The following is a 25,514-nucleotide window of genomic DNA, read 5'->3' as shown; positions in this document are numbered from 1 at the left end:
TATTTACACCGATGATCGATTCAGTTGAAAACTGTAAAATTCAACTGTATCAATAATACCAAAGGAAGAATAAGAAGCGACTTCCGTTCTCCCTGTTTGCTCAGTACTTCCAATTTACTCGGTACTGGAACAAAGACAATTTTTACATGAAGTTCAAAATATTTTCATACTTACGCTACACAGCCTGTTGATTTCGAAAAGAGGCATTTCCGCATTATTCCGCACACAGAACAGAATCCATGATAACCGCGCTACCTGATCTCTCGGGAACTTCAGTTCTGGATAATATGTTTGATTTCGATGTTATAGAAAAAGCGGTATCTCGAGAAAACAAAAAAATCAACACAGTTAACAATCGTCGTTTTATGTTTGATATCACAATATGACAACACTTCCAAGCAGCCCTTTAGTACTTTTAGTTTCCAAGCCGAAGGTTTGCCTATGTCACTTTCGTCCAATCACGAGCTGGTTCAGAATTGGTTCAAAAACAGGGGACAGAGCTGGCGGATCCTATCCTAAATACGCATTAATGGGTACTTTATTTGAACCGTGTATATTGTCATCTGCATCTCGTTCAACTTATAGTCAGGGATGCCAAGTGTTTTTCCAAAAAATCTGAAATATTTTTTTAAAAAGTCTGGAATTGTCTGGATGATCTAAATTCTTTAGGAAAAGGTGTATTCTTCACCGATGGGCTATATTTGTTACGTTTTTACTAATGAAACATGTTTGTATATTAGTAAATATATCGGCTTACTAAAAATTTGGTGATTGCGCTGCTAATCTGGAAATGTCCAATGCTTGATTTTCAGCATAGATCACATTGATTAAATTTGAATCTCAGAGTTTCCAGAATCTTGGACTGCAAAAAACGATGGTATGTTGTGTTTCCAGCTTTCTAAAAAAGTGGTTAATGAAACTTATTTTGTTATTTTTCAAATTGTCTGGATAAATCTGGACAAATTCCCTAAAATCTGGATCAGACAAACATAAATCTTTATGTCTGGACGAGGCTTGAAAATCTTGATGAATCCAGATAAATCTGGAAGGTTGGCACCCCTGCTTATAGTAATAATAGCACTGAGAACTGACATACAAGTGAAGTTTTCAACTTGTGTAAGAAATAAAACTGGCGCTTTGAAATGACAACAACAAGTAGCAACTTGCCACTAGACGGCGCTTCGATCGGCCAGCAATCGCTATACACGCTCATTGAAAATAACTCAAAAATGAGTACCCAACCACCCAATTTCATAAAAAGTGCACATGGTCAAAAAATGAGTTTTCGTAGTTTACTCAGTTTTGAGTTTTAAGAATAAAATGTCAAAATTTGAGTATATTTGACTCAAAATTCAAAATGGGATCATTTCTCCAATATGAGTAAAAACAACTCATCAGCATTTTAGATAGGGAAAGAATCTTAAAATAACTAATAAAAATATAAGGAAGGCATCGAAATGATCAACAACACGAATGACATTAATTCAAATCATTATTTTATTTTGATATTCATTTCAAATTCATTCAATGGAGTTCATAAACGACATTCTTTCGTTCGGTATATTACATTGCTTGCGATATTTACACTACGTACATTTATTCTTTATTACCGACTTCCGCTTGAAAAGCTTGCTGGAAGGAAGCAGCAAGTCGATTCACACTTGATCGTGAGCTGTGTGAGATAATTCCGTAGACTGTGCAAGCTAAAAAATCATACACCATGTAAAGCTCTGGGGGAACGTCCACTCCAAACACCTTGAAGCTTTTAAATAACAATTCTAAGGCTTGAATGGAGTTCCGTGGTTCAACTATAAGTTGATTCCCAACAATTAAAAAATATTTGCCGCGTCTCATTGGGCTAGCTAGGCATACAATATGTGGTGTTGCTGCTTTTTCCAAAGTCACCTCCAAATACTGCTGTACTGCTTGCTCCTCATCATCCTGCGGCTATAATGTAAAAGTAAATTAGCTTAATATCAATCTGTATTAGATTGGGAAGATTGGTATTAGAACGATCCAAGCACATGAAATTTAAATATAAAAAATCCAATCTATACATTCGTGATTCGCTAGTTGGACCATCGTCCAACTACAAAGCAACTGAATGTCAAAATCTCATTTCAAATTTACTTTGACAATCACACTGACGTTCAGTCTGTCAGTCGGTTCAACTAGTGGATCAAATTCGTTAGTTGGAAGGCGGTGGGGTTGGTCCGACCAACGAATCACGACTGTTATCAAATTATAAATGAAGTTGTTCTATTATTACATTAAGTCCTAATTTATTAATAAAAACATTGTGATATTTTACCTTTGTCCAACGTATGATGGGTGATGCCAATTGCTGCTCGCTTAAAACTGCACCATTGTGTAAACGTTTTAGTCCGCGAGACGGTAGCTTCGCCATAATACGTAAGCAGCCGCGGATGTATTCTGCAATGAAAGTGTTTTGCCATATTTTTATGATATTGAATACGACGGAAAATATTGTTTAAGTATCACCAGGGTAGTTCCCTAATATTTATTTAGCGATAGAAATTTTAAAAAATGATTTACCATCCTCAACCAATAGAAATTTATTTTCAGCATACAGCAAACATTTAGATAATGATCTGGTTCATCTTTAGATGTAGGAAGCAGACGGTGGAATGCATGTTGAATCTGGAATAAAATGAAAAAAAATGACACATATCTATTAATTTGAAAGCAAAATAATGTGTTATAAATAAGTGTATTACGCGAATAGAACGCTGATTCATTCATTTTTTTCATAAGTTTGTGCAACGAATGACAGTAGAAAAAACAATAAATGCAATAAAAATGCCAAACAACAGCAACATCGAGAAAATAGTATTAAAAACGGGTTGTTAAATCACCGCATTGCGAACACTCTGTTCTAGATGTCTTTTTTGACATCTAAATTATACGACTGGTTGCCAATTCGAAACAGATTTACATCACAGCATTGAGAACAGCCTAACACAGCTACAAATAATAATTATTGATAAGTTTTTACTCTGAACACAATTAATTTGGTAAACGTGCAAACTTCAAAATAACAACCGATTTCTGCTACTAGAAGTGTTTATATGGTTGCTACTGAGTTTGAAATATAGTTAAATCTAAATTAAATACGTTTTCATATTTTACGCACGACCTATTTAAAGAAGAGTATTCGACCGTTGATGCATGTTGTTTTTGCTGGTAAGTTCAGATTATAGTAAATATAACTACAGAATAATGATTACATGTTTTTTTCTGTGCAGGTCTTACCAGAAGTCCGTGATAAGAACGGAAGTGTGGGAAGATTTCTAAAATATCCCCCACACTTTTTTTTTCTTTCAACAGTAGTTGATGCAACGGAAAACATTTGGCCATCTCCTCGACTATATGTTTAACCACTCCGTTCGTCGCCTCCTGGACTCGCAGTAATTCAGCTTGGTGTAGTATTTCCGTAGGTACACCATATACATCTGGTTTTGCTCTTTTGAATTTGCGCAAGTGTGGTGGCAGTTCCTTAATAGCGTTGCGCAACCGGTGGTAGATCAATCCACTATTTGCACCATTGTTTCCACCTTAGACCCAGAAAAAGCAAGACTGCAAAAATACATCTCAGTTATAAAACAACTACCTATCAGACAACTCCGCACAAACCTCGACAGGAGCATCCTTGTGCAATCGCGTTTCGCTTAACTGTGGAAACAGGTTAATAATCGCTTTAGCCAGGTCAATCTGCTCATCGGTTGTCGGATATCTGTAATTAGGCAAACAAATATTAAACGATTCGCGAAGAAGAATGACCAGATAAGCTATATTTATTAGTTAATAAATAATGTCTATTTGTTTTCTTGTTTACTTCCAGCATTTTGCGAGAGACGAATAAATATTAGATGGAGCATGTAAATCAGGCTGGCGGCACTGGGAACTGTGCCAAAGAGTTCAGTGAGTATGGTCTTTATTCAATGCTCATATCTATTAGAGCGGTTCATTTTTAATTTCTATTTTGCAAAGACTGTATATATCGCTGTTAATTAACGAGAAGGAAGATAGTATATATTTAGAGCCAAGTTCCTTCTTGAGGTGCTACACTAATGAGCCCTTGGCAAACTATATTTCTGCTCCTAGTTTAGTGTGAATTTAACCAGCTGAGGACTGATACATGGGAATTTGAGAACACAGAAGGGAATTATGTATAGGTTTATCTTAGATAGCATTATAACTGACAGCATTGTTCGCAACCCTTAATGTGTGGTATGTGCCATCCCGCTTACAAGGTTGTTTGATTACGGCGATGTGTGGGTCAGGCTGGTTGTCGATTCGCTGGGTCTTGGGTGTCACGGCTTCCTCAGGGCGCATCACTGTCTATTAGAGATAGATAAATGAGAGTATTTGCTTATTTCGTTCGCCCAATCTCCTTGTTTTTGGAGTTAATGAGTCGCCTTTTCGCGTTGTTCGAGGCGAGTACCCGACCAAGAAATTGTACGACTCCTACTGACATTAAAGGTTAAGTTTCGAACACGCAACTGGTTTATGAGCCCAACACCTTATTATGTATCGTTAGATCAACGCATTATCAATAAATTTAATCTCATAGTAAGGTGGTTTGAGAAGATTGATATTGTAGTTTCAACACCACGCTAAGTCTCCTTTTAATTTTTTTTTTCATTTTCTGCCTCATACTATTGGTTGTGTAATGTATATGTGACTGGTTAACAACTGCAGTTTTTTCGATAAAATGGTTTGTTAGATCATTTTTTTCTGGTAATCATTACGAAGATTACAACATGTATGCAGGCCAGACGTTATAATTTCACAGATATATTGAAATGTTCTACGCCAGCGGTTCTCAATCTTTTTCGTTCCACAGAGCCCTTCGCAAACACCCAGGTTTGTTGCGGACCCCCACGGCTTTTTTTACAATGGAGAATGCATTTACCCACTGACCCAGCACACGTGCGCTTAGTAGATACTAACCTACCACACGGAGTGTACTAGAGTGTCGGGCTCAACCAGGGGGTAATACCGAGTAAACTCCTGGGCTCCGCCATCTTTTCCCCCAGGAACTGCCTCTCGGCATTACTTCTGGGGGGATGGCTGTACTTAACGTACTCACTCCCTTCTGCCATGCCACACTTGCCTCATTAGCCCTAGCAGACCATTCGCTTGTTTCTCTACGCTCAACTCTTTCCGCCCGCTCTAACTAACCAATCACTGGTTAGTCATGCTTGCCGTCTGCTGCTCGGCGCGCCAGATTCTCTGCAACCTGCAGGCAATCTGAGTGGGTGCAGTCGAGACTGCATTCCACTTTTCCACCGCTTGACACATCCTCTGGATAAGGGTATCCGGGGTTGTGTCTAGGCCGCAGACGTCAAGCATTGCCCTTCCTTTCGTCGTCGAAACGATGACATACGAACAGTATGTGCTCCGCAGTTTCGTCGACGCCTGGACAGTCGGGGCAGACTGGTGCCTCCGCATGCCCGAACCTGTGGAGGTACTCTCGGAAGCAGCCATGGCCTGACAGGAATTGTGTCAGATGGAAGTGAACTTCCCCATGGGGTCTTCACACCCAGCTCGATATGTTAGGTATCAGCCGGTGGGTCCACCTACCTTTCGAGGAGTTATCCCACTCGCGCCGCCATCTGGCGACCGAAGTCACTCTGGTACGCTCGCGGACTCCTCGATTGCCACGCAGTTCAAAACACTCCTCGTCTTCCCGGATGACCAGTCCGACTGGCATCATGCCCGCTACCACGCAGGATGCGTCGAATGATACCGTGTGGTAGGCAGATATCACTCTGAAACACATCAAGCGGTAGGTGCTTTCCAGTTTCCGAAGGTAGCTGGTTACTCCCAGAGCACTCGCCCAAGATGGGCCGCCGTACCTAAGAATAGATACGGCGACACCTGCCAGTAGCTTGCGTCTACTGGCGCACACCTTGGAGCTGTTGGACATCATCCTCGATAATGCCACAACAGCCGTCGAAGCCTTCTTGCACGCATAGTCGACATGGCTGCCAAAGATCAGCTTGTCGTCTATGATGGCCCCAAGAATCTTCAGACTCCGCTTTGAAGTGATCTCCACTTCCCCCACATGTATAACCGCATGTTGTACCGACTTACGGTTGTTGACTACAATCAACTCCGTCTTATGGTGAGCGAGCGGCAGACTACGCCGGTGTAACGAGAGCGCCATGGCATCCCAGCTCGCACTGTTGAATGCGTTTCCGTTGGATCGTTATCTCGGCGGTCCTTACCACTGAGTTGATAGCGTCCACCGTGGACTTGCCCTTACGAAACCCAAACTGATTACTTGACAGATGCTGAGCAGATGCGCAGTGGTTAAGATTTAGCTATGTGACGTTCACTGCTTCTTCTTATCGGCCTCCCCGAAGGGACACGCAGGTACGCCCATGACGTGGTTGCGGCGTTGCTTTTTACTGGCGCAGATATGGCATTTTGGTGCCTTAACGCGTTTCTGCGCCTTGTGTCCCTCCTCGCCACAGCGACGACACAATCTACTCCTGTCTGGGCCCTTACAGTCGTACGACTTGTGACCTGGCTCCAGACACCGATAACATCGGTCCACTGAAGGCGGCTGGAGTATGCTTACTGGGCATACTAACCAGCCGATCTTCAACTTTCCCTTTTCCGTCACCTTTTTGGCTTCCGCCACCGGTAGCTTACAATAGGCTACCTGCGTGCCAAACATCCGCTCCCTTAGACGTATAGAGGTCTTCTCGATCTCTACGCCGCACTGTTCCCGTACAGCCGCGGCGACGTCTTCCGCGTTTGTAACCTCATCCAGTTGCTTACACTGGAGGGTCACTTCCGCCCCCAACGCCGTCATTTGGGCGCCGTCTCCCAAGACCTCTTGGGCCAACCTCCTGTATGACATACCGCTGGATTGTGCGCCACATTTCAGCACCAAGATGATTTCACCGGTCTTGGTGCGTCTAACGCTTTGTACATCCTGTCCTAATTTCGAGAGGCTGTCTGCCGCCCGCAACGATTTTAGGGCATTAACATAGCATAGGTTTTCACCAACAAGGTCTCACCTTTCTTTGACTTTCTTTGCGGGTCGAGGTGCGTTCGACTTCCGCTTGCTGACCAGCTGCCATTCGCCGTTTTGTGCCGGTGGCACCGGCTGAATAGCAACTTGCACCCGGTCGACGACATTCGCCTTTTTCGGCTGAGAAGTCACCTTCTTGAGTTCTTCTTCCAAACGACGCTTGGCCTTAACGGTCGCACGTCTTTTGGCGCTGCCCCGCGCACCTTCACCAGGTGACTGCCTGGGCCGCTTCGCAGTCTTGCCCTTCATCAGACACTTTGTGGCCGATAGAGCGAAGTCTATCGCCTCTTGTGCCATAGTCTTTCCTCCGTTGAAGGAGAAGGCCTCGGTTTGGATACCTTTATCGGCCTTCTCTCTTCCCGCCACCCTCTTCATGTAAGCTTCTTGTTCTTGTCTTGCGACTCGAACCGCCTGGCGGAGCAACAACAGGTTCTTTTTAAGTTCCTCGCTGATATTTTGCTTACCGCTAGATAACTCGATAATACTACAGAGTTGCTTGATTACCGCCCGCATCGCGGGTAGTGGTCCCCCCAGCGTGTTGGTAGTGTCATCACTTACCACACCTGCTAAACACTCGGTGCTGTTTGTTACAGCCACAGTCTCCCCCCGCTGTCTCCCCCTCTCGGGGGAGACCTCGCCAGACCCCCTTTGGCAAAGGAGTTCACCCTAGTCATTTCCTCCGCTACTTTACTATCACTTTTGTTATTTTTAATTTCAACGCTCATACTAAGTCCCACGAGTTGCGCGAGAAAATAGGTCCGCCACGCCAGAGCTCCGCATTAACGTGGTAAAAGACACTTACTGTGGGGGGTGCCCAAGTACACCACAGGCTCCGTTAACGATCAAGTATCTTTTTCTGTCGGATGTGAGTCCGAAAACGTCAACTAATTGGTTGTATTTTTCCAAGCACAAGTGCAGTATTCTAGTCAGGGCATTGACTAGACATTGCAAACTCAATTGTCACATGGCTACTATTCAGCGTGCTGAGTATTATTCATGTAATCTTTGTGAATCCGATTACGGAACATCACATCATTTGATATGCAACTGCCCTGTAATAATGCAATTACGTATCCGGACTTTTGGTTCTCCATACATAGATGAACCTATGCAGACAGAACCGAAACTGAAGGATATGCTATTGTTCCTAACCCAGTGTGGCTTAGCTGTATTTGAATGACAATATCTTTTCGGGGGTGTTGTCGTTCTGTTATCTCAATATCCCCTCGGGGGATTTCAATAAAATTTATAAATTCCTCCGGGGGTTGGAAGTTTTATTCCTGCTATTATAGTACCTGCAGATCGTTCAGCATCCTTCCGGGAGTGCCGAATTCTCTGTTTTAATTGTTCTGTGTAGTTATTTTCCCTACCCCTAACCTCACCACCTCCCCAATCCTTTCCATCAGGAAAATGATGAAAAGACGATTCATGGCAAGGGACAAGTCTTCGATCAACATGGGGAACGTGCCATTTGAGCCAGACGCTATTAGTTCCTGATTCCTGAAGTATATTTCAAAACTTTAGATAATCTATAAAAATGTCCTGATATTGTCAACCTAAAATAGCCCAAAGGCTGACAAAAACGGGTCCTAGCTGTATTAATTTTAATATATAGATTCCATGTGTAATCGCAATGTAGTTACATTTCCAAACTTATACTGAACATAACCAACCAAAGAATCCTAATGTATGGATGAGAAAGGCACAATTTTGAAAGACTGTGTGATGGGTTATATTCTCTTATCTTTTATTATAACTGTAAGGTATAAAGTTTACATATGGTGTGCAAATTACTTCCGCACCGAATTCTATTGGCCAACAGGGTAAAAATCAGGACAGAAAATTGAAATTCTAACAAATAATTTGATTATGGGAACAATCCTCAAGTATACTAAGAGATCATGAAAACCAACTTTCAACAAACCAGATTTTGCAAAATGTATTACACTTCATTTTATGCTATGCATCGAAACGTATTTCTAATTTTTCTTTTTGTTTTAGATTTACGCTGTCATATGGAAGGATGTGGAGTAACTATTAAGGGTGGTGTAGATGAACTCAAACATCATTACAAACAAGTGCACCTACTGAACACAAGCTCTAAAAATGTGTTGCCCTTCATATGTAGCATATGTAACACCACATACCTTAGGTTTTATCACCTCAAATCTCATATACTTCAATGTCACTCGGAATATCAACAAGTACCACAATGTTCCACTATGGCGAACGACCCTATCGAAATGGATGTAGATGATACAGTTGATGATAATGCATCGGATTTACACACGATATCTAACCCTTTCTTCTTTGAACCACCTGTTACGATTCAGCAATTATCGTTAGAAATGTCAAACCAGATAACAAGAATGCGTTGCGACGTTTCTCTTCCGGAGAGTAAAATTCAGTCATTTATCGAAGGCTGCTCAACATCATTGAAATGGAGCCAAAAATACGCAATAACCATCATTAAACAATTTATTGAGGCGAAGGATCTTCTGTACGAAGACCCCAAGGTTATCAAATTATTCAATGATTTGGAAATTCCTAATGTATATAATGACATTAAAACGCATGAGGACAACCTATCGTATCTGGCAATGCAAGCTAATTGCACTGTTCCAACACCACAGGAGATAGTTATTGCAAAAAGAAGAAAAGTTAAACACGTTGTGTTAGGTGCAAAGCGATGCAGTAAATTTCAACCTCGCATACAAGGAATCCAAAAATACAGTCAAAAAGTGACGCACGAAAAAGATGTGTGCCATTACATATCGTTGAAAGACACACTACGACTAATTATGAGTAACTCGGAAGCTCGAAGGATGGTACAGGCTGAAGAACCACGGAATGATGGTATGATCTGTTCTTATAAAGATGGATTACAGTTCCAGCAACATCCATTTTTGCAAAGATTCCCACGCCCTTCGCCTTTCAATACACATAGATGATGTCGAATATTTAAACCCTCTCGGGTCAAGAAAAGGCAGAAAAAAACTCACCAACATCACATTTAAAATTCAAAACATGCATCCTGCTGTAAACTCTGGACTAGCTCGATCATACTTGACATTTATGGTCCGTTCAGCATTTATTAAAAAGTATGGATTTGCCAACATTTTGCAGCCGCTGATCAAAGACCTTCAGCTGCTTGAGTCGTTAACCGGAGTTCCGATGAAATTTAATGGAATAATGTACACTCTAAGAGCCGTATTGGTAAACATGATTGGTGACACCCTAGCTGTTCACGAACTTTTGGAAATGTTAGGCCCACAAGCAAAATATTTCTGCCGCCAATGCAATGTTACGCGCAATCAACTTGAGCAAGGATACTTCGATGTGGTTGCCCCATATAAAACTGTAAACAGCATTGCGCAAGATTTGATCAACATTGAACTGAAAACTAAAACGCCGTCTGATTGTGGAATAGTTAAAGAATGTGTGCTAAACCGTCTTGCTTACTTTCACTGTGCGAATAATTACTGCTTCGATCCCATGCATGACTTATTGGAAGGTGTAGTGAGCATGGTTCTAAAATTAGTACTGAATGATGCTGTTAATGTTAAAAAAATAATAAGCGAGAAAGACATAAATGACCGGATTGAATCATTTGCAGAAAAATCAGACAAACCCTCAAGCAACTTTTCTTCTAAAATGTTGAAGGCAAAGAACAACGCATTAAGTCAGTCTGCATCCCAGACCTGGCTGCTTTTGAGAATATTTCCTTTTGTGTTTCATGATGTCCTGTCTAAAAACTCAGATTATACGCTATTGATTAGTCTAGTCCTAAAGATTACATATATTTTATTTTCCAATAAAGTGCCCGTAAGCATGATAGAGGAACTTAGAGCAGCAGTTACTGAATTCCATACTTTGTTTAAAAAATGCTTCCCTTTTATACATCCTATAAATAAACTTCATCACATAGCACACTACCCAAAAATCCTGGAAGAAAATCAACCAATAAGTAATTGTAGCTGTATGACATTCGAGGCTAAATTTAAGCTTTCTAAGGGACAGGCCAAAAATTGCAATAATTTTATTAACATTACACATAGCCTGACAAAACGACTGAATTTACGACAGGTTCACGAGATCCTACAGCATGAATATATACTCGACAGTCATTGTTCTGTTGCGTGTAACCGCGAACAAAAGCAATCTCGATTTTAATGCTTTATTATTCGATATGCCAGATGAAGTCACTTTGGTGCAGCATTGTACAATAAACAATACCAGCTTTCGACCAGGATTCATAGTTAAGTACAAAAAGTGTGAACAAAACTATTCAGGGAATCAAATAATTCCGATTCTTCAAGAATTAGACACCGTAGGATATTATCCAACATTCAATTCGTTCAAAGTTAAAGTGAGCCAACATGTTCTGAGAATTTCTGCTTCGAACATGTATTCTAGAAAAGCTTACAGCCTGTGGAGTCTTGAAGAATCAAGCAGTGATGTATTTTATATAAGTTTGAAATATGTGGATGATTAACGTATTTTTATACGCAATAGGAATAATACATATTTTGTACCTAAGTTTAATAAATGTTTTTTTTTGTTTCATTAACCCCAACACATTGCAACCTGTATTCCATTCTTGAAATTGCTTCCCGAAACCACAAATAGACAAAATGAATGCTTTTTGTCAATTTGTAGTTTCGGGAAGCAATTTCAAGAATGGAATACAGGTTCAGATGTAAAACACATTTGAAGAAAAGATACATACTTTTGATTTTTTATCACTCTGGTCTCCAAAGACTGGCATGCGATTTGTGTTAATCGGTTCATCTAGTTTTTAGGTATAGAAGGGATTACTCCACGGTCCAAAATAGGCAATATTTTGTGCCTGAATTTTATATCGGCCTCTAGGAGTGCCCGTACGTCATCTGCCATGGTGCCAACCTGCGAAGTAGATCCATGATGTGAAACTCCCTGTGACTCAGATTTCAGCCTGTCGATTATGCTCAGTAAGACGATTCGTGGACCTTTCTCCACTATCCCCATTTCCTGCAGATCAATATCTTGCAGTAGTAGTAGGGAGGAATCATTAATTTTTTGAGCTGAAAAGATTCAAAGGGTTTAAATCATTTAACTAAACCATCTCAATGTTTCAAAGATTTTCTTCCATTTAATTCCACTATGTTTGTCACTATGAATTAAATGGAAGAAAATCTTTGAAACATTACGTACATTCCACTAAGACCTCCGTTCGCGTATATATTGTAAACCATCTCGTTTAATCCTACCTTTTAGTTTTCTAAATGTCTCCGCGTCGACCTCTTTTGCTGCTTGGTCCATTATTTTCGTTTTGTTCGATCCGACTCCGATCCGACTCCGTTCGTCAACACAAGGTGCACCTGTTAGGTCAAGTTTTTTTTCACTCAAAATTTTGAAAAATTGAAGGTTACTCAAACGTTTGTTTAAACTTGAGAGAACTCATAAATTGAGTTAATTTTACACAAAACAGAACTCATATTTTGACAGCTAGTTTTTGAATTTGAGCTGTCCGAACTCAAATTTTGAGTACTCATGAATGAGCGTGTACGGGGCTTGTGTGCAAACTTGGATACAATGGTGACTCACGCATGCGAACCTGTATGCGATGGTGATTTTCAACGTATTTTCATTCAAATGTTTACACAGGTTTTGCGGGAAAGTTTGTTCCATCTTATACGTCTGTTCTCTGTGATAATAGTAATTATATCGACACAGATCTTTCATTAGGGCCTAAGTCGCAATGTACTCAAATGGAGAAAAAATCAGTTTCAATATTCGGCGAAGCTTTTCTAAATGTAGTTTTTATTGTAGGTATAAATTACTTTATGACCGTGTTTTTCCGGAAGCATTTTTCGTTAAACCTTATGACAATATAACAAAGAATTTAATTCCTATGTGCTCTTAGTAGGTTGAAACTAAAAAAATGCTTACGCCCAATTTGCATCCCAGTCATGATTTCGCCCTTCTGCAACCACCATTTGCGGAAGGGCTAAACCGTGTACATAATTTTCAGAAGGGCGCGGTAAATGGGCTAAACTGACTCTGTCTTGCTGGGTAGGGCTGGGTAAATGAGCGAGCTTGACAGTATACTTTTAATAGGGCTCAGCAAATGGGCGCATAGAAACCCAATGTAAATGAAAGGGCGCGTGAATCTTTTCTTCAAATTTCATGAAAATATCGAAATATTCGAATGTTTATGCGCAACAACTATCGAGTAGACATGATCGTAGTAGATATTCCTTATCATTTATATAATAGAACCGCCGTTTATTCTTTTATTTGTGAATAATAACCGTACGCCCGCTTCTGTCTAAAAATGTAAGTTTGGCCTTTATATTCCATATGAGAAGAAGGGCCTAAGTCGAAATCTCGAAGAAAATGCATGTTTCGCCGTTTTGTTTTCTTTAATTATACATCGAACTAAAAACCATTTTAACTAATTTTCACCTCAATCTTGTAGTATTTTTGTTGCATAATGTCGTAATAGCGAAAACGCAGTTTGTTTACATTTGCGATTTAAGCCCTAATGAAAAATCTATGTCGATATATACATATATACACGGAAACGAAAAACTACCTTAAATTGAGTTCCTTCGACTCAATCTCGTGGTATAGCTAAGTATGCACCTCTTGCGAAATGAAATTTCCTATACAAAACCTATAGCTGAGTATGCACCTCTTGCGAAATGAAATTTCCTATACAAAACCTATGCATAAAAAACGTCGCGAAATGCTCGCGAAAAAAATTTTCGTTTCCATTTCGTAAGCGGTACGCAGCTCTCGCGAAAACGATAACGAAAAATGAAGTTAGCTGAGAGACGGTTCGACAAACGATAAGTCTCATAATAGTTCCGCGAGACAGCGCTGCTTTCTATGCGCTGTCACCAAGGCAAACTTTTTCTTTGCGAAATAATGGTCAGCGGTATTATTTCGCACGGAGGCTCGCGAAATTTTGACAGGACAGGAATGAAAAAATATAAGAAAACACAAGATTGGTAATTTTTTGTATTTTTGCCTTTCTCAATAGAAAGGTATTGCAATTGCTCTGAAAACCGACTTTTTAACAGAGGCCCGGAGGGCCGAGTGACATATACCATTCGATTCAGTTCGTCGAGTTCGGCAAATGTTTGTGTGTGTGTATGTATGTGTGTATGTATGTATGTGTGTGTATGTGACCAAAAATATCACTCATTTTTCTCAGAGATGGCTGAACCGATTTTGACAAACTTAGTCTCAAATGAAAGGTGCAACGTTCCCATAGGCTGCTATTGAATTTCTAATGGATCCGACTTCCGGTTCCGGAATTACAGGGTGATAAGTACGAACACGCAGAAAATGTCGATTTTAATAAATTCTGCAATGAATGTATAAAGGTGAAAAATTTTCCAAAATATGACCACAACTGCTTCGATTTGTAGTATTAGGTCACTAACATCCATTCAAAGTCTATTTGGCCACATTGGCCGCCATCCTCGGTTCCGGAAGCCCCGGCGGAAGTATCTAAATTCAGAATAACAGTCACATCGGTTTCTCGGAGATGGCTAGACCGATTCGACTAAACTTGGCCTCAAATGAAAGGTATTGCGTCCCCGTAAATGGCTATTTAATTTCATCCCGATCCGACTTCTGGTTCCGGAGTTACAGGTTGTGGCGTGCGATCACATAGCAAATTGTGATTCAAACCGATACTCCGATGAAAGCAAAAAAGGTAAAAATTTCGCTAAAATGTCTCTCAAACAACTTAAATTTGCTGTTCTAGGTCACCGACGGCCAACCAAACTTTCGTTGACTACATTAACCACCATAGACGGTTCCGGAAGTGCCCGGGAAAAGCGGCCATCTTTCAAAATTTACGAACTCACATCAGTTTCCCGGAAATGGTTGGGCCGATTTTCACAAACTTAGTTCCAAATGATAGCTATAATATCCCCACAGATGTCTATAAAATTTCGTACGGATCGCTTATATGGGTCCGGAAATATAGACTAAATCGTCCGGTCACATATGAAATTCCCATATAAGCCAGAACTCATATTTTTTTTTCCAAAGGGGAGACCCCATGAAATTTTAGAAATCGAATTCGTATTTTTGATGCCAAACATCTTTAAAATGCATGAAACGTCGAGATTTTATGTTATCTCGAAAAAAATTTTTTTTTGTAAAAATCGACTTTTTGGGACTGCCGATTTCGCACCTTTTTTCAGTTCAATATTACCGTGGCTGTTTTTTTTTCAAAATTTTAGAACTCGAACTCTTTTAATGAATATAAACAACGCACACATTCTCGTGATTCATGATTGAGAAAGGCACAATTGCACCGCTAGGTGGATTAAAATAGGTTTTTCATCGCAACCTGTCAAAATTTCGTAGTTTAGAAATTCAATATTTCGAATTTGAATGGTAAGTTTAAAAATATTACTGGAAGTGTGACTGTTTCTAGTTTTAAACAATTAAATTTAAATAATTAATATTATTTGCAGCACACCCGAACAAAGCAAATCAGCTCAACTAATCTTGTCTCAACATCCTGGATCTGGCAATCAGCCAACCAACATTAAATCGATACAACCGCAGCAGTACCAACTACTCCAAATCCAGCAACAGCCAACAACCCCTCAAAAACATAGCAAATACTGCTCAAACGAACAACAGGAGTTTACGAATGATGGACACATCGGAAAACATTTCATCGGCACATTCTGCCTTAAAACTTGTCTGCCACTATTTTTACCAGCGGTTGCCTTTCTGATTTAGAGAAATCGGATTCAAGCACAAACGTCATATTCCAGCCTTGGTTCCTACCAGTTTCTTGCATGAAAATATCACTGCCTCCACAGTGCTCGAGATTCCATTCCAGCAGCAGCAAGCAATCACTATTCGAGTGCTTATCGCCAACATTTCACAGCAAGCTCAGCAGCAGAACCACCTTCAACCACAACATCAGAAAATTAAGATTTCTTCCAGACCATGACCATCATTCTAAAGGTCGGTAGCAATAACGTTCAACCGACGGTACAACCTGGTCAGCAACCGCAATTAGTGCAATAGATCCAAGCGAAATGTAGAAGACCATTGACCAACTGCAAAAAAGATAGCAACAGCACATTCAAACACAGTAGCAGCAGCATACTATACTGTACCATGCGGTGTGCAGGAGGACTTTTTTATTCAGTTGGTGCGGCAAGGTGAGACATTTTTATTACCTTTTTTATTTCGAAAGGATCAGTATCGTGTTTAGTATATTGTAATGTAATACCCTATTCTTCTTTAAAAAGCTCGAGTTCACTCATTTACGGATATTTTTTATTATGATTTTTTCAGATCAAACACCAACAACATAATATCATGGTAATCACCCAACAAGAGAACGCAGTGATAATGGGCCAACAGAAAACACAACATCAAGATGCTCGGAAAGTACTTTCTCTTTCGGTATGTATTTACCAGTAGCATCCCTCCTCCAAACATTCCTTTGCATATCTAGATGTCCTTATCAATTCACAGAACAAACATAATGGCACGTCATGCTCAATCGGCTAACCGTTTGGAATAAGCGCTCATCATCGGTTTCATGGCAGGGAAGTGAGCAGGCAAAAGAAGGCATCGTTTTTTCCGCAAGGTCGCTCTGGTCAAAATTTCAGCGAATTGCAAAGAATAAACCACCCGAGGGACAGTACCCGTGCTGATTCAGGACGATTTCCCATACTTTGTACCTTGCTATTGAATTTTAATACCCGATCGAAACGATGGCAAGCGCTGCCGATAACTGGGTCAAAAAGACGACGGATCAAGAAATTTCTGCACACGGTAAGTGTTTTTTGTTATAACCTATTTTTGAAGCGATCATTGGGATGGGATTTGAATTTTTCTTTTCAATACAAATAGGTTAGCGAACTGAGTACATATCACCAAGGATAAGGATTCAGAGCCGGCGGCTGGCAGCCCAGAGAAAGAGAATGCGGAAAAACCTAGTCCACCGGCAGTAGAACCAAAGCTGCACCTGTTGTTTGGAGTTCGGTAGCTACGGAAATTCTGACTCTAGCAGCTCCTGAAGAAAAACAAGCTGCAAGAGAAAATGGAGAAACACCTTCCTCCGCGAAAGATGCAGAGGCATTCAAGTAAGTCGAAGTCTGCAGAAAATTTTGATTAGGACATAAGGAACATTGAGAGCCTCTCTTTGTTTAATTTCTCTTTCGATTATGACGTCACTATAACACTTTGCACTAATTTTCCAGTACATAGCCGATGGTTTTTACTAAAATATTAGGCAAAGAGTTGAGTACTAAATATTGAAACGACCAAGTAATAAACAGAAGAGAAAGACCCCAAAGAGAATCTCATTGTTGCTTACGTCCTATTCTAAATTTTCTCCCGAAATATTTTGTATCAACTTTAAAATTATCCATGACTAATTTTTTAGCCCGGCGGATGCAAGTTTGCTAATGAAAGATGTTCGCTAAGGTCTAGTAGAATCAAAGCTGGATCTGAAGGTGCAGCGGAAGGATTCTTCTTCGCCGGTTGGTTGGTTAAAATTTTCGAAGCTTTGCACGTGAAGCAGGAATTACTTCAGGGAGTCTATGCGATGGGTTTCAACGCCCCTTCCAAGATTCAGGAGATGGCTCTACCTACTCTGTTGGCCGGTCCGCCACGGAATATAATCGCCCAGAGTCAGTCGGGAACAGGAAAAACCGCTGCCTTCGTGCTGGCAATGCTCAGTTGAGTCCATCAGTTAAAAAACTATCTGCAGGTGATTTGCCTTTCCTCCACGTATGAGCTGGCAATTCAGAAGGGGGAAGTAGCTGCCAAAATGGCAAAGTTTTGTCCGGAAATCAAACTTCCTTACGCCGTTCGCGGTGAGGAGACCGTCAAAGGGGCGAAGCTGACTAATCATATCATCATCGGAACAGCCGGCAAGCTAATGGACTGGGGTATAAAGTTCAGGACGTACGACCTAGTTTTCCATTTTTGTACTGGACGAGGCGGGTGTTATGGTCGGTGTTCTTCTTGGCCACGTACGAGCGCGAGGTGATGCAGTTTGCAGAGTACATCGAACCCAATGCAATCGTCATTCGGCAGGCGCGGGAGCAAGAATCACTCCATAACATCAAACAGTACTACGTCAAGTTCCGTAACCAGGACGAGAAATTGTGTGATTATCGTCGGACAAGCGATCATTTTCTGTCATATGATGTATAGGACAGTTGTAAACTCCAAGTAAATTTATTTTCAGAACTGTTAATCGATCGAAACAGGTACGCAAAACGGCCGGTTGGTTGACCGGCAGGATGTCCCAGGATGGTCACTCGGTAGCGGTACTGTCCGGTGATCTAACGGTGGAGCAACGGTTGGACGCTCTGGATCGATTCCGAACCGGACTAAAGAAGGTACAGATTATAACGAACGTTTTGTCCAGGGGTTCAAATTCCACCACTTGATTCTGGCTACAGCACCAGGTTACGGAGAGATTCTTTCGTCTTAGGTATCGACGTCGAACAGGTGACCATTGTCGTCAACTTCGACCTGCCGATGGATCAGCAGGGACGAGCCGATTGCGAAACGTATCTACATCGGATTAGACGCACCGGTAGATTCGGTAAGTGTGACTCATTCTTGTGATCCCATAGATTGTATTTCTTCCCACTTCTTTAACAGAACGGAATCACCATCAACCTAGTGGGCAGTGATCGAAGCATGATGATTTGCAGATCAATTGAAAAACACTTCCGGAAAAAGATTCAGTTGCTAGACGTGGAGAACTCGGACGAAATTGAAAAGATCGCACCGTAAAGTGTTTTCGACCAGCTACTGGTAAAAGGCGTAGGAGCTTTTTTGGGTCATACTTGTTTTGATTCTAAATTTATAATTTTATTATATTTTTTTTTATTTTTTTTTCTTCCTTGACCTGACATAAGGTATACAAATGTAACCAACAGGGTATCGTAAGCTAATAAATTTACAATTACAATTTATCTCTACCTAGCTCTATCCAAACATTTGAAAAGGGCCTAACTGCAAAATGTAACAAATTGAAATTTCATGTTTTCCATCAACAAATATCTACCCGAGCACGTACATAACGCAACATTTGATTATGAAGAATTTTGATAGCGATTTTACAACAATTTATAAAAGGGCCTAATTGATTTCTATGACCGAACTGATTATGAAAGGACCTAACTGATGGAAAAGTGCCTAACTAGCAATACACTCGTTTTAAATGGATTATAACGTATTATTGACTGATTGTAAAAGGCTTATAACATCTTTTTCATAATTTACATACAGGGTCAATCTGACCATCAAATTAGAATTCAGTTAATTCGTCTAACTTTCGGTGTAATATCAGACTTGAACAGCATTTTTTGTGTGAGGTATTCTGCCGCTAGAAGCATAACTGTCCCATGTGCTATGGGAATCCCTATACACATGGGACAATTATGCTTCTTGCGGCAGTAATACAAGTAGTAGCAATATGCGCAATTTCTTAAACCTCTCTAGTGTTTCATGCAATAAGAATTACCACGAACTTATGGCAATAAATTTGAATTACGATTCTCACAATTGTTATACCAAAAATAGGTTTGTATCCGTACTGATTATTGGTAGAATTCCCTGAGACTTCCAGAACCTTTAGTAGTAGCCATTGTTATCATAATCGATTTTTAATGTCAGCCAAAGTTTAAAGCCTAGGGTTTGGTTCGACCTGAAACCGATTGAGTCGGAGTCGGTTGTTATATTTGCGATGGAATCCATTCCGGATTCCGAAACGTGTTTCGAAAGGTAGTTTCCCCGAGACTTGTGAAAGCGGTAAAGGCGGCCAAGGCAATCAGATTTGCTTCTTAATGGTTAAACGCCGATTTAGACTTACGATTCGGACAATTATAATATATTTGGTTTTAGCGAATTTCGATCATTTCCCTGGGTCTTCTAGAACCGGTGGCAAATAGGTTTACAATTGTTACGGATTTCATACACATCCGTGATGAATTAATAAAATACATCATTTAAAACATTTAAATGACAACAGAAATATAAAAAAGAAATAAACAACAGCTGATGTCGTTTTTCAATCAAAAGCGACATCTAACAGCAAACACACAGACTAGTTTTCGCGAGCAAATGTCAAAATTCCGCGCGGAAGAAGGAAAAATATTTCGCGACCTCATTTCGCAAGAGGTGCATACTAAGCTTATGCATAAAAAACGTCGCGAAATGTTCGCGAAAAAAAATTTCGTTTCCATTTCGTAAGCGGTACGCAGCTCTCGCGAAAACGATAACGAAAAATGAAGTTAGCTGAGACACGGTTCGACAAACGACAAGTTTCATAATAGTTCCGCGAGACAGCGCTGCTTTCTATGCGCTGTCACCAAGGCAAACTTTTTCTTTGCGAAATAATGGTCATCGGTATTATTTCGCACGGAGGCTCGCGAAATTTTGACAGGTTGCAATGGAAAAATATAAGAAAACACAAGATTGGTAATTTTTTGTATTTTTTTCATCGCAACCTGTCAAAATTTCGTAGTTTATAAATTCAATATTTCGAATTTGAATGGTAAGTTTAAAAATATTACTGGAAGTGTGATTGTTTCTAGTTTTAAACAATTAAATTTAAATAATTAATATTATTTGTTGCACACCCGAACAAAGCAAATAAGCTCAACTAATCTTGTCTCAACATCCTGGATCTGGCAATCAGCCAACCAACATTAAATCGATACAACCGCAGAGTACCAACTACTCCAAATCCAGCAACAGCCAACAACCCCTCAAAAAAGGACCACATAGCAATTACTGCTCAAACGAACAATAGGAGTTTACGAATGATGGACACATCGGAAAACATTTCATCGGCACATTCTACCTTAAAACTTGTCTGCCACTATTTTTACCAGCGGTTGCCTTCCTGATTTAGAGAAATCGGATTCAAGCACAAACGTCATATTCCAGCCTTGGTTCCTACTAGTTCCTTGCATGAAAATATCACTGCCTCCACAGTGCTCGTGATTCCATTCCAGCAGCAGCAAGCAATCACTATTCGAGTGCTTATCGCCAACATTTCACAGCAAGCTCAGCAGCAGAACCACCTTCAACCACAACATCAGAAAATTAAGATTTCTTCCAGACCATGACCATCATCCTAAAGGTCGGTAGCAATAACGTTCAACCGACGGTACAACCTGGTCAGTGTAGTAATTAACGCAGTATTATTCCCGATTTTGTACTTATATTTTCCGCAGCCCGAGCCACTAATATTTGTCTGCACGTTTTCCTCGTAAAGCTCCCGTCTCATCTGTCAAATCTCACCTCGTGTGCACGCTTCTCTGGAAATACACAAAACATTAATATGAGATACCCAAAGCATTAAATGTAGGTAATAATAGGTGATACCCTACATCCCTACCTTCCTTTTAATGAATCTTTCAATAAGCAAAATAATCTTTAAGCCGCGAAGGCTCAGTCCGCATCCTTTTCGACCGGGATTCTGTGGAAACATTGACAGATTGAGCAGGTTCTACATTTTCTATAACTTCGCTTCCAGAGACTGTCCTGTTACGATCCTGGTCATCCAGTGAAGAGTCAGTCGCATCGTTACCATTTCGCGGAATTACTTTGAGGTGGGCGGCACTTCTACGGAACTGCTTGCCCGATGAAGTAGAGCGAATAGTTACATCGGTCCCGTCTTTCCTTAGCACATCGAACACCTCCGGTGAATAATCGGAATTCAATTTGTTGTCCTTCTTCGGCCTTTTTGCCAAAACTTGATCTCCAATACCAATGCTACTTGGCGTTGCGTGACGTCTCTTATCCGCATACTGTTTACCTTTCTCCTTCGCGACTGTATCCCTATCCTTAACCTCCTCATAATCAGTCGCAGTGCTAGGAACTACTGGAAGTTTTGTACGCATCTTTCTACCAAACATCAATTCCATGGGTGCTTTGCCCGTCGTAGAATGAGCGGCAGCATGATACACCATCAAATACTTACAAAGCTCAGCCCGCCAGTCTTTTCCAAGCTCTTGTGCTATACGTAGTCTCTTTAAAATTAAACGGTTTTGTCGTTCAACCTCGCCGTTCATTTGAGGCCAATACGGTATAGTATTTACTAGCTTTATTCCATATTCCGTACAAAACGCTCGAAACTCATCCGAGCTGAATTGGGGGCCGTTATCAGCACGAACTGTTTCCGGAACACCATATCGAGCAAATACGATTAAGAGCTCTCTAATGGTAGATTCTGTAGTAATACTGTTCATCTCAACCACCTCTAAATATCTGCTGTAATAATCTACGATTACTAACAGGTTTTCTCCTTCCGGCAGCGGGCCTAAAAAATCGATAGCGATTTGTTGCCAAGGCTGAGTAGGGAACACTTTTCGAACCATCGGTTCAGGTGGATTTGGAGCAGACACTAGAATACACCCACGGCAAGCTTTTACAAATTTTTCCACTTGACTGTCCATTTTTGGCCACCAAACATGCGTTCGCAAATGAGCCTTCATGATTCTAATCCCAGGATGCCCTTCATGTGCCAACTGAACTACTCGACCTTGTAGTATTTCCGGTATAACGATTCGATCACCTCTGAGTAAAACATCGTCTACCCTACACAATTCCTTAAATGTGGATTTGAAAACTAACGGTAAATCATCGCTACATCCAGTTTCGAGGGCATCAAATATATCATTGATCTGCTCGTCGTCTCGACTGGCTCTTTTAATATCCTCCCACTTCAGCGCAATCGCGTTAACAGCAGTTGTTGCAATCTCGTGTACCAATAGTTCCTCGGTTTCATCGAACGGCTTAGGTTGGAGAGTTGAAAGTCGCGACAGGACGTCGGCTATATTCATTGACCAGATATGTATACAATTTTGTACTGAAAACTCTGAAGCCGAAGGACCCACCTTTCAATACGGGCACAAGGCCGCGAGATCGGTGTAAAAAGATAGGTTAGGGCCTTGCAATCAGTTAACAGATTGAAAGTTCTTCCAATCAAGTATGTTTGAAAACGTTCTACTCCCCATACTAAGGCCAAAGTTTCCTTTTCCGAATGGCAATACCTTTTTTCGGTATCGGTCAATGATTTAGAAGCAAATCCAATTACACGAGACTCGTTTTGATCGTTCGTCTGTATGAGAACTGCTCCCAGGGCATAAGGACTAGCATCTGCTATTAGTGAGGTATCCTCTTCCAATCTATAAAATCCCAGACAACCTGCATTGGCTATTCTCGATTTTATCTCTAGAAAAGCTGATTCCTCAGGTTCTCCCCAACGAAACATTATTCCTTTCTGTGTTAATTTCCTAAGAGGCTCATCTACGGCAGCTAAATTAGGTATGAATTTTCCCATGTAATTGGCTAAACCAAGAAATGATCTTACTTCGCTCTCGTTTTCAGGTATTCTAAATCCCATTACTGCATCTCGTTTGGAGTCTGATGGAAGAATACCTTGTTGACTGATTTTGTACCCAAGAAAGTCTAGTTGTGTTACATGAAATTTGCATTTATCTTGGTTCAAAACCACACCTCTCTCCTTAAATCTTTGCAGTACCTAAGTTGAACAGTATTTCAGTGTTTATTATTTATTTATTTATTTATTTATTTATTATTATTTTTTTTGACGATTGATAACAGAGAAATAAAATAGGAACCGAAACTATACCTTGTTCAAACGAGCATCATGTTCCTCATCGGTGCTTCCCTCGATCATCACGTCATCAAGGTACCAGTAACAACCCTCACAATCGGCGAGAATTTCGTCCATTGCCCGCTGAAAAATCTCGGGCGCTGAGACCAATCCAAAAGGCAGGCGCTTAAAGCGGTATAACCCTCTATGAGTAATGAAAGTCATTACGTCTCGCGTTTCAACATCTAGCTCCAGCAGAAAGAATGCATCTTTAATATCCAAGACAATCCAGATTTTACCCTTCCCAATTCTCATTAATATGTCTTCAATTATTGGCATCGGGTGTCGATCTCTGACCACCGCTTGGTTTACGCGTCGCAAATCTACACAGAGACGTATATCACCATTTGTTTTCTTGGCCACCACCAGCGGTGATACCCACGTAACAGGTCCTTTCTTCGCTTCGATAATGTCCCTCTTCAGCAACTCGTCTAGCTTCTGATTAACAGCAGATTCCATAGGAATGGGAATACGACGCAAAGGTTGAAAACAGGGCGTGATCGCTGGATTCATTTTGATGTGCACTAGCATATCCTTTTCCTTCACCTGATTCACTTCATTGCCAACCTTCAAAACACCAAGTTGTTTCGAAGTAGTATCGCCCAAGAGATTTCGTTGTCCGTTCGTTACTACGAAAAACTCCGCTGCAGCTGAACGGAATCCTACATTGACGACAGCCTTGAAAGTACCCAAAATTTCCAATGGTATATCACTCCCGTACGCCTTCAATATTCTGGTGCTTCCTTTTACACATTCTTGAACGTCGACTCTTTTCTCTTTGAGATAATTTCATGTTGTAACAGTGACAAGATTTGCATCCGATCCTGAATCAATGAAGATTTCCGTATCAATGCCTCCTATCTGACAGGTTATTATGTTTGTAGTGTTTCCAGTATAAAAAGTGTAGTATACTTTTCCTGAACAATCGGCCGGCTCCTCCTTTTCGGAATTTGTGTCGGTGACATCGGTCACAGCTCGGATTTTACTAGACATCTCAACAGTAGAATTTGTACGCTTCCGGCAAAACTTTGCAAAATGGTTTGGTCTCTGGCACTTGTGGCAAATTTGCCCTTTTGCCGGGCATGAAGGAGTATTGGAAATATGTCCGTATTGTCCACAAGCAAAACACATCCTGCTGTTCGCTTTGCTAGCCTCGTTCGAATCAGTAGAGCCAAAACGACTCTGCTTGCGGAGCATTTTACCTCTGCCCTGCTCTTGAACCTTATGAACTTCCATCGTGTTGCTCTCCGTTCGCTGGTTTACGTTATTCAGCTTTCTCTTGGATTCGCACGCTCTCCAGTAATTCTCCTAAAACCTCTATCTCAGAGAGGGACTGATCACGCTCTAATATTCTCCGGCGAAGTTCCGAAGATGTACAACCTTCTACGATTACATCAATTAACATGGTTTCTTCCATTACCTGTTTCACCTCACTGGAGTATTTCTCCAAACCACAGTCCACTAAATGCTGTCGCAAACGTAGGACAAAATGCGCAAAACGCTCGGTAGCACCTTGCTTCATATTACGTAATTTGTGCCTCTCGAGTACATCTTGTCGCCGGGGTTTGAAATATGCGTCCAATCGCTCCACTGCTTTATCATACCACGGTTTTTCCAGTAGAATCAACGGAAACTCATCAGTTCCTTCTAGGCTTCTAAAAACCTTCTGCAGTTGTGGTCCACCTAAGTGTAACATTTTGGCACGCATAGTTTTCTGATCAGTGATTTCATACGAATCAAAGTAACACTGGAGAGACCATT

At 40.8% G+C, this 25,514-nt stretch overlaps 4 protein-coding genes and 1 pseudogene across 7 annotated transcripts; 2 read left to right on the top strand and 3 right to left on the bottom strand.

Annotated features, from left to right (window-relative positions):
- Positions 1-1,517: 1,517 nt before the first annotated feature.
- LOC131678014 (uncharacterized) lies at positions 1,518-2,479 on the bottom strand. Of its 2 annotated transcripts, none has more exons than XR_009303535.1 (2): positions 2,025-2,092; positions 1,518-1,947 (listed from the first exon to the last, which is right to left on the bottom strand). XR_009303535.1 is itself a non-coding variant. In XM_058958139.1 (2 exons), the coding sequence occupies exons 1-2, from the start codon at positions 2,405-2,407 to the stop codon at positions 1,597-1,599; spliced, it is 447 nt and encodes a 148-aa protein (XP_058814122.1). In that variant the 5' UTR covers positions 2,408-2,479; the 3' UTR covers positions 1,518-1,596. The 2 variants fall into 2 exon arrangements, 1 of the variants encoding a protein (XP_058814122.1); XM_058958139.1 differs by lacking the exon at positions 2,025-2,092 and adding an exon at positions 2,312-2,479.
- An 81-nt stretch (positions 2,480-2,560) lies between these two features.
- Positions 2,561-23,779, bottom strand: LOC131678009 (uncharacterized protein K02A2.6-like). 2 transcript variants are annotated; one of them, XM_058958131.1, is made up of 8 exons: positions 23,730-23,779; positions 21,471-23,618; positions 20,931-21,390; positions 12,319-12,429; positions 11,799-12,132; positions 3,655-3,754; positions 3,155-3,597; positions 2,561-2,661 (listed from the first exon to the last, which is right to left on the bottom strand). In XM_058958131.1, exon 2 carries the CDS (start codon positions 22,915-22,917, stop codon positions 21,490-21,492), a length of 1,428 nt encoding a protein of 475 aa, XP_058814114.1. In that variant the 5' UTR covers positions 22,918-23,618; positions 23,730-23,779; the 3' UTR covers positions 2,561-2,661; positions 3,155-3,597; positions 3,655-3,754; positions 11,799-12,132; positions 12,319-12,429; positions 20,931-21,390; positions 21,471-21,489. The 2 variants fall into 2 exon arrangements, with proteins under 2 accessions (XP_058814114.1, XP_058814115.1); XM_058958132.1 differs by lacking the exons at positions 2,561-2,661; positions 11,799-12,132; positions 12,319-12,429 and having other exon boundaries at positions 3,097-3,597.
- On the top strand, positions 3,069-10,295 carry LOC131678010 (uncharacterized). Of its 2 annotated transcripts, none has more exons than XM_058958134.1 (4): positions 3,069-3,204; positions 3,267-3,458; positions 3,863-3,942; positions 9,071-10,295. In XM_058958134.1, the coding sequence occupies exons 3-4, from the start codon at positions 3,891-3,893 to the stop codon at positions 10,018-10,020; spliced, it is 1,002 nt and encodes a 333-aa protein (XP_058814117.1). In that variant the 5' UTR covers positions 3,069-3,204; positions 3,267-3,458; positions 3,863-3,890; the 3' UTR covers positions 10,021-10,295. The 2 variants fall into 2 exon arrangements, with proteins under 2 accessions (XP_058814117.1, XP_058814116.1); XM_058958133.1 differs by having other exon boundaries at positions 3,070-3,204; positions 3,267-3,454.
- On the top strand, positions 16,037-18,287 carry LOC131696294 (DEAD-box helicase Dbp80-like; annotated as a pseudogene).
- Positions 23,724-25,449, bottom strand: LOC131696293 (uncharacterized protein K02A2.6-like). Its single transcript, XM_058984840.1, has 2 exons — positions 25,174-25,449; positions 23,724-24,431 (listed from the first exon to the last, which is right to left on the bottom strand). The coding sequence occupies exons 1-2, from the start codon at positions 25,447-25,449 to the stop codon at positions 23,724-23,726; spliced, it is 984 nt and encodes a 327-aa protein (XP_058840823.1).
- Positions 25,450-25,514: the final 65 nt, after the last annotated feature.

Source organism: Topomyia yanbarensis, chromosome 1 (assembly GCF_030247195.1).
Source record: "Topomyia yanbarensis strain Yona2022 chromosome 1, ASM3024719v1, whole genome shotgun sequence".
NCBI classification, from domain to species: domain Eukaryota; kingdom Metazoa; phylum Arthropoda; class Insecta; order Diptera; family Culicidae; genus Topomyia; species Topomyia yanbarensis.
Note: the sequence above shows the minus strand (reverse complement) of the source record. Positions and strands in the feature narration are given on the sequence as shown.

What these genes read in the sequence shown, in the direction of transcription:
- LOC131678009 (XM_058958131.1), bottom strand. Translation starts at nt 22,917, where the DNA reads ATGAATATAGCCGACGTCCTGTCGCGACTTTCAACTCTCCAACCTAAG.
- LOC131696293 (XM_058984840.1), bottom strand. Translation starts at nt 25,449, where the DNA reads ATGTTACACTTAGGTGGACCACAACTGCAGAAGGTTTTTAGAAGCCTA. An exon ending in ACTCCAGTGAGGTGAAACAG is followed by an intron (nt 24,432 to 25,173) that starts GTAATGGAAGAA and finishes GGTACTTTCAAG; the next exon opens with GCTGTCGTCAATGTAGGATT.
- LOC131678014 (XM_058958139.1), bottom strand. Translation starts at nt 2,407, where the DNA reads ATGGCGAAGCTACCGTCTCGCGGACTAAAACGTTTACACAATGGTGCA. An exon ending in CCATCATACGTTGGACAAAG is followed by an intron (nt 1,948 to 2,311) that starts GTAAAATATCAC and finishes TTTACATTATAG; the next exon opens with CCGCAGGATGATGAGGAGCA.
- LOC131678010 (XM_058958134.1), top strand. Translation starts at nt 3,891, where the DNA reads ATGGAGCATGTAAATCAGGCTGGCGGCACTGGGAACTGTGCCAAAGAG. An exon ending in GAACTGTGCCAAAGAGTTCA is followed by an intron (nt 3,943 to 9,070) that starts GTGAGTATGGTC and finishes TTTTTGTTTTAG; the next exon opens with ATTTACGCTGTCATATGGAA.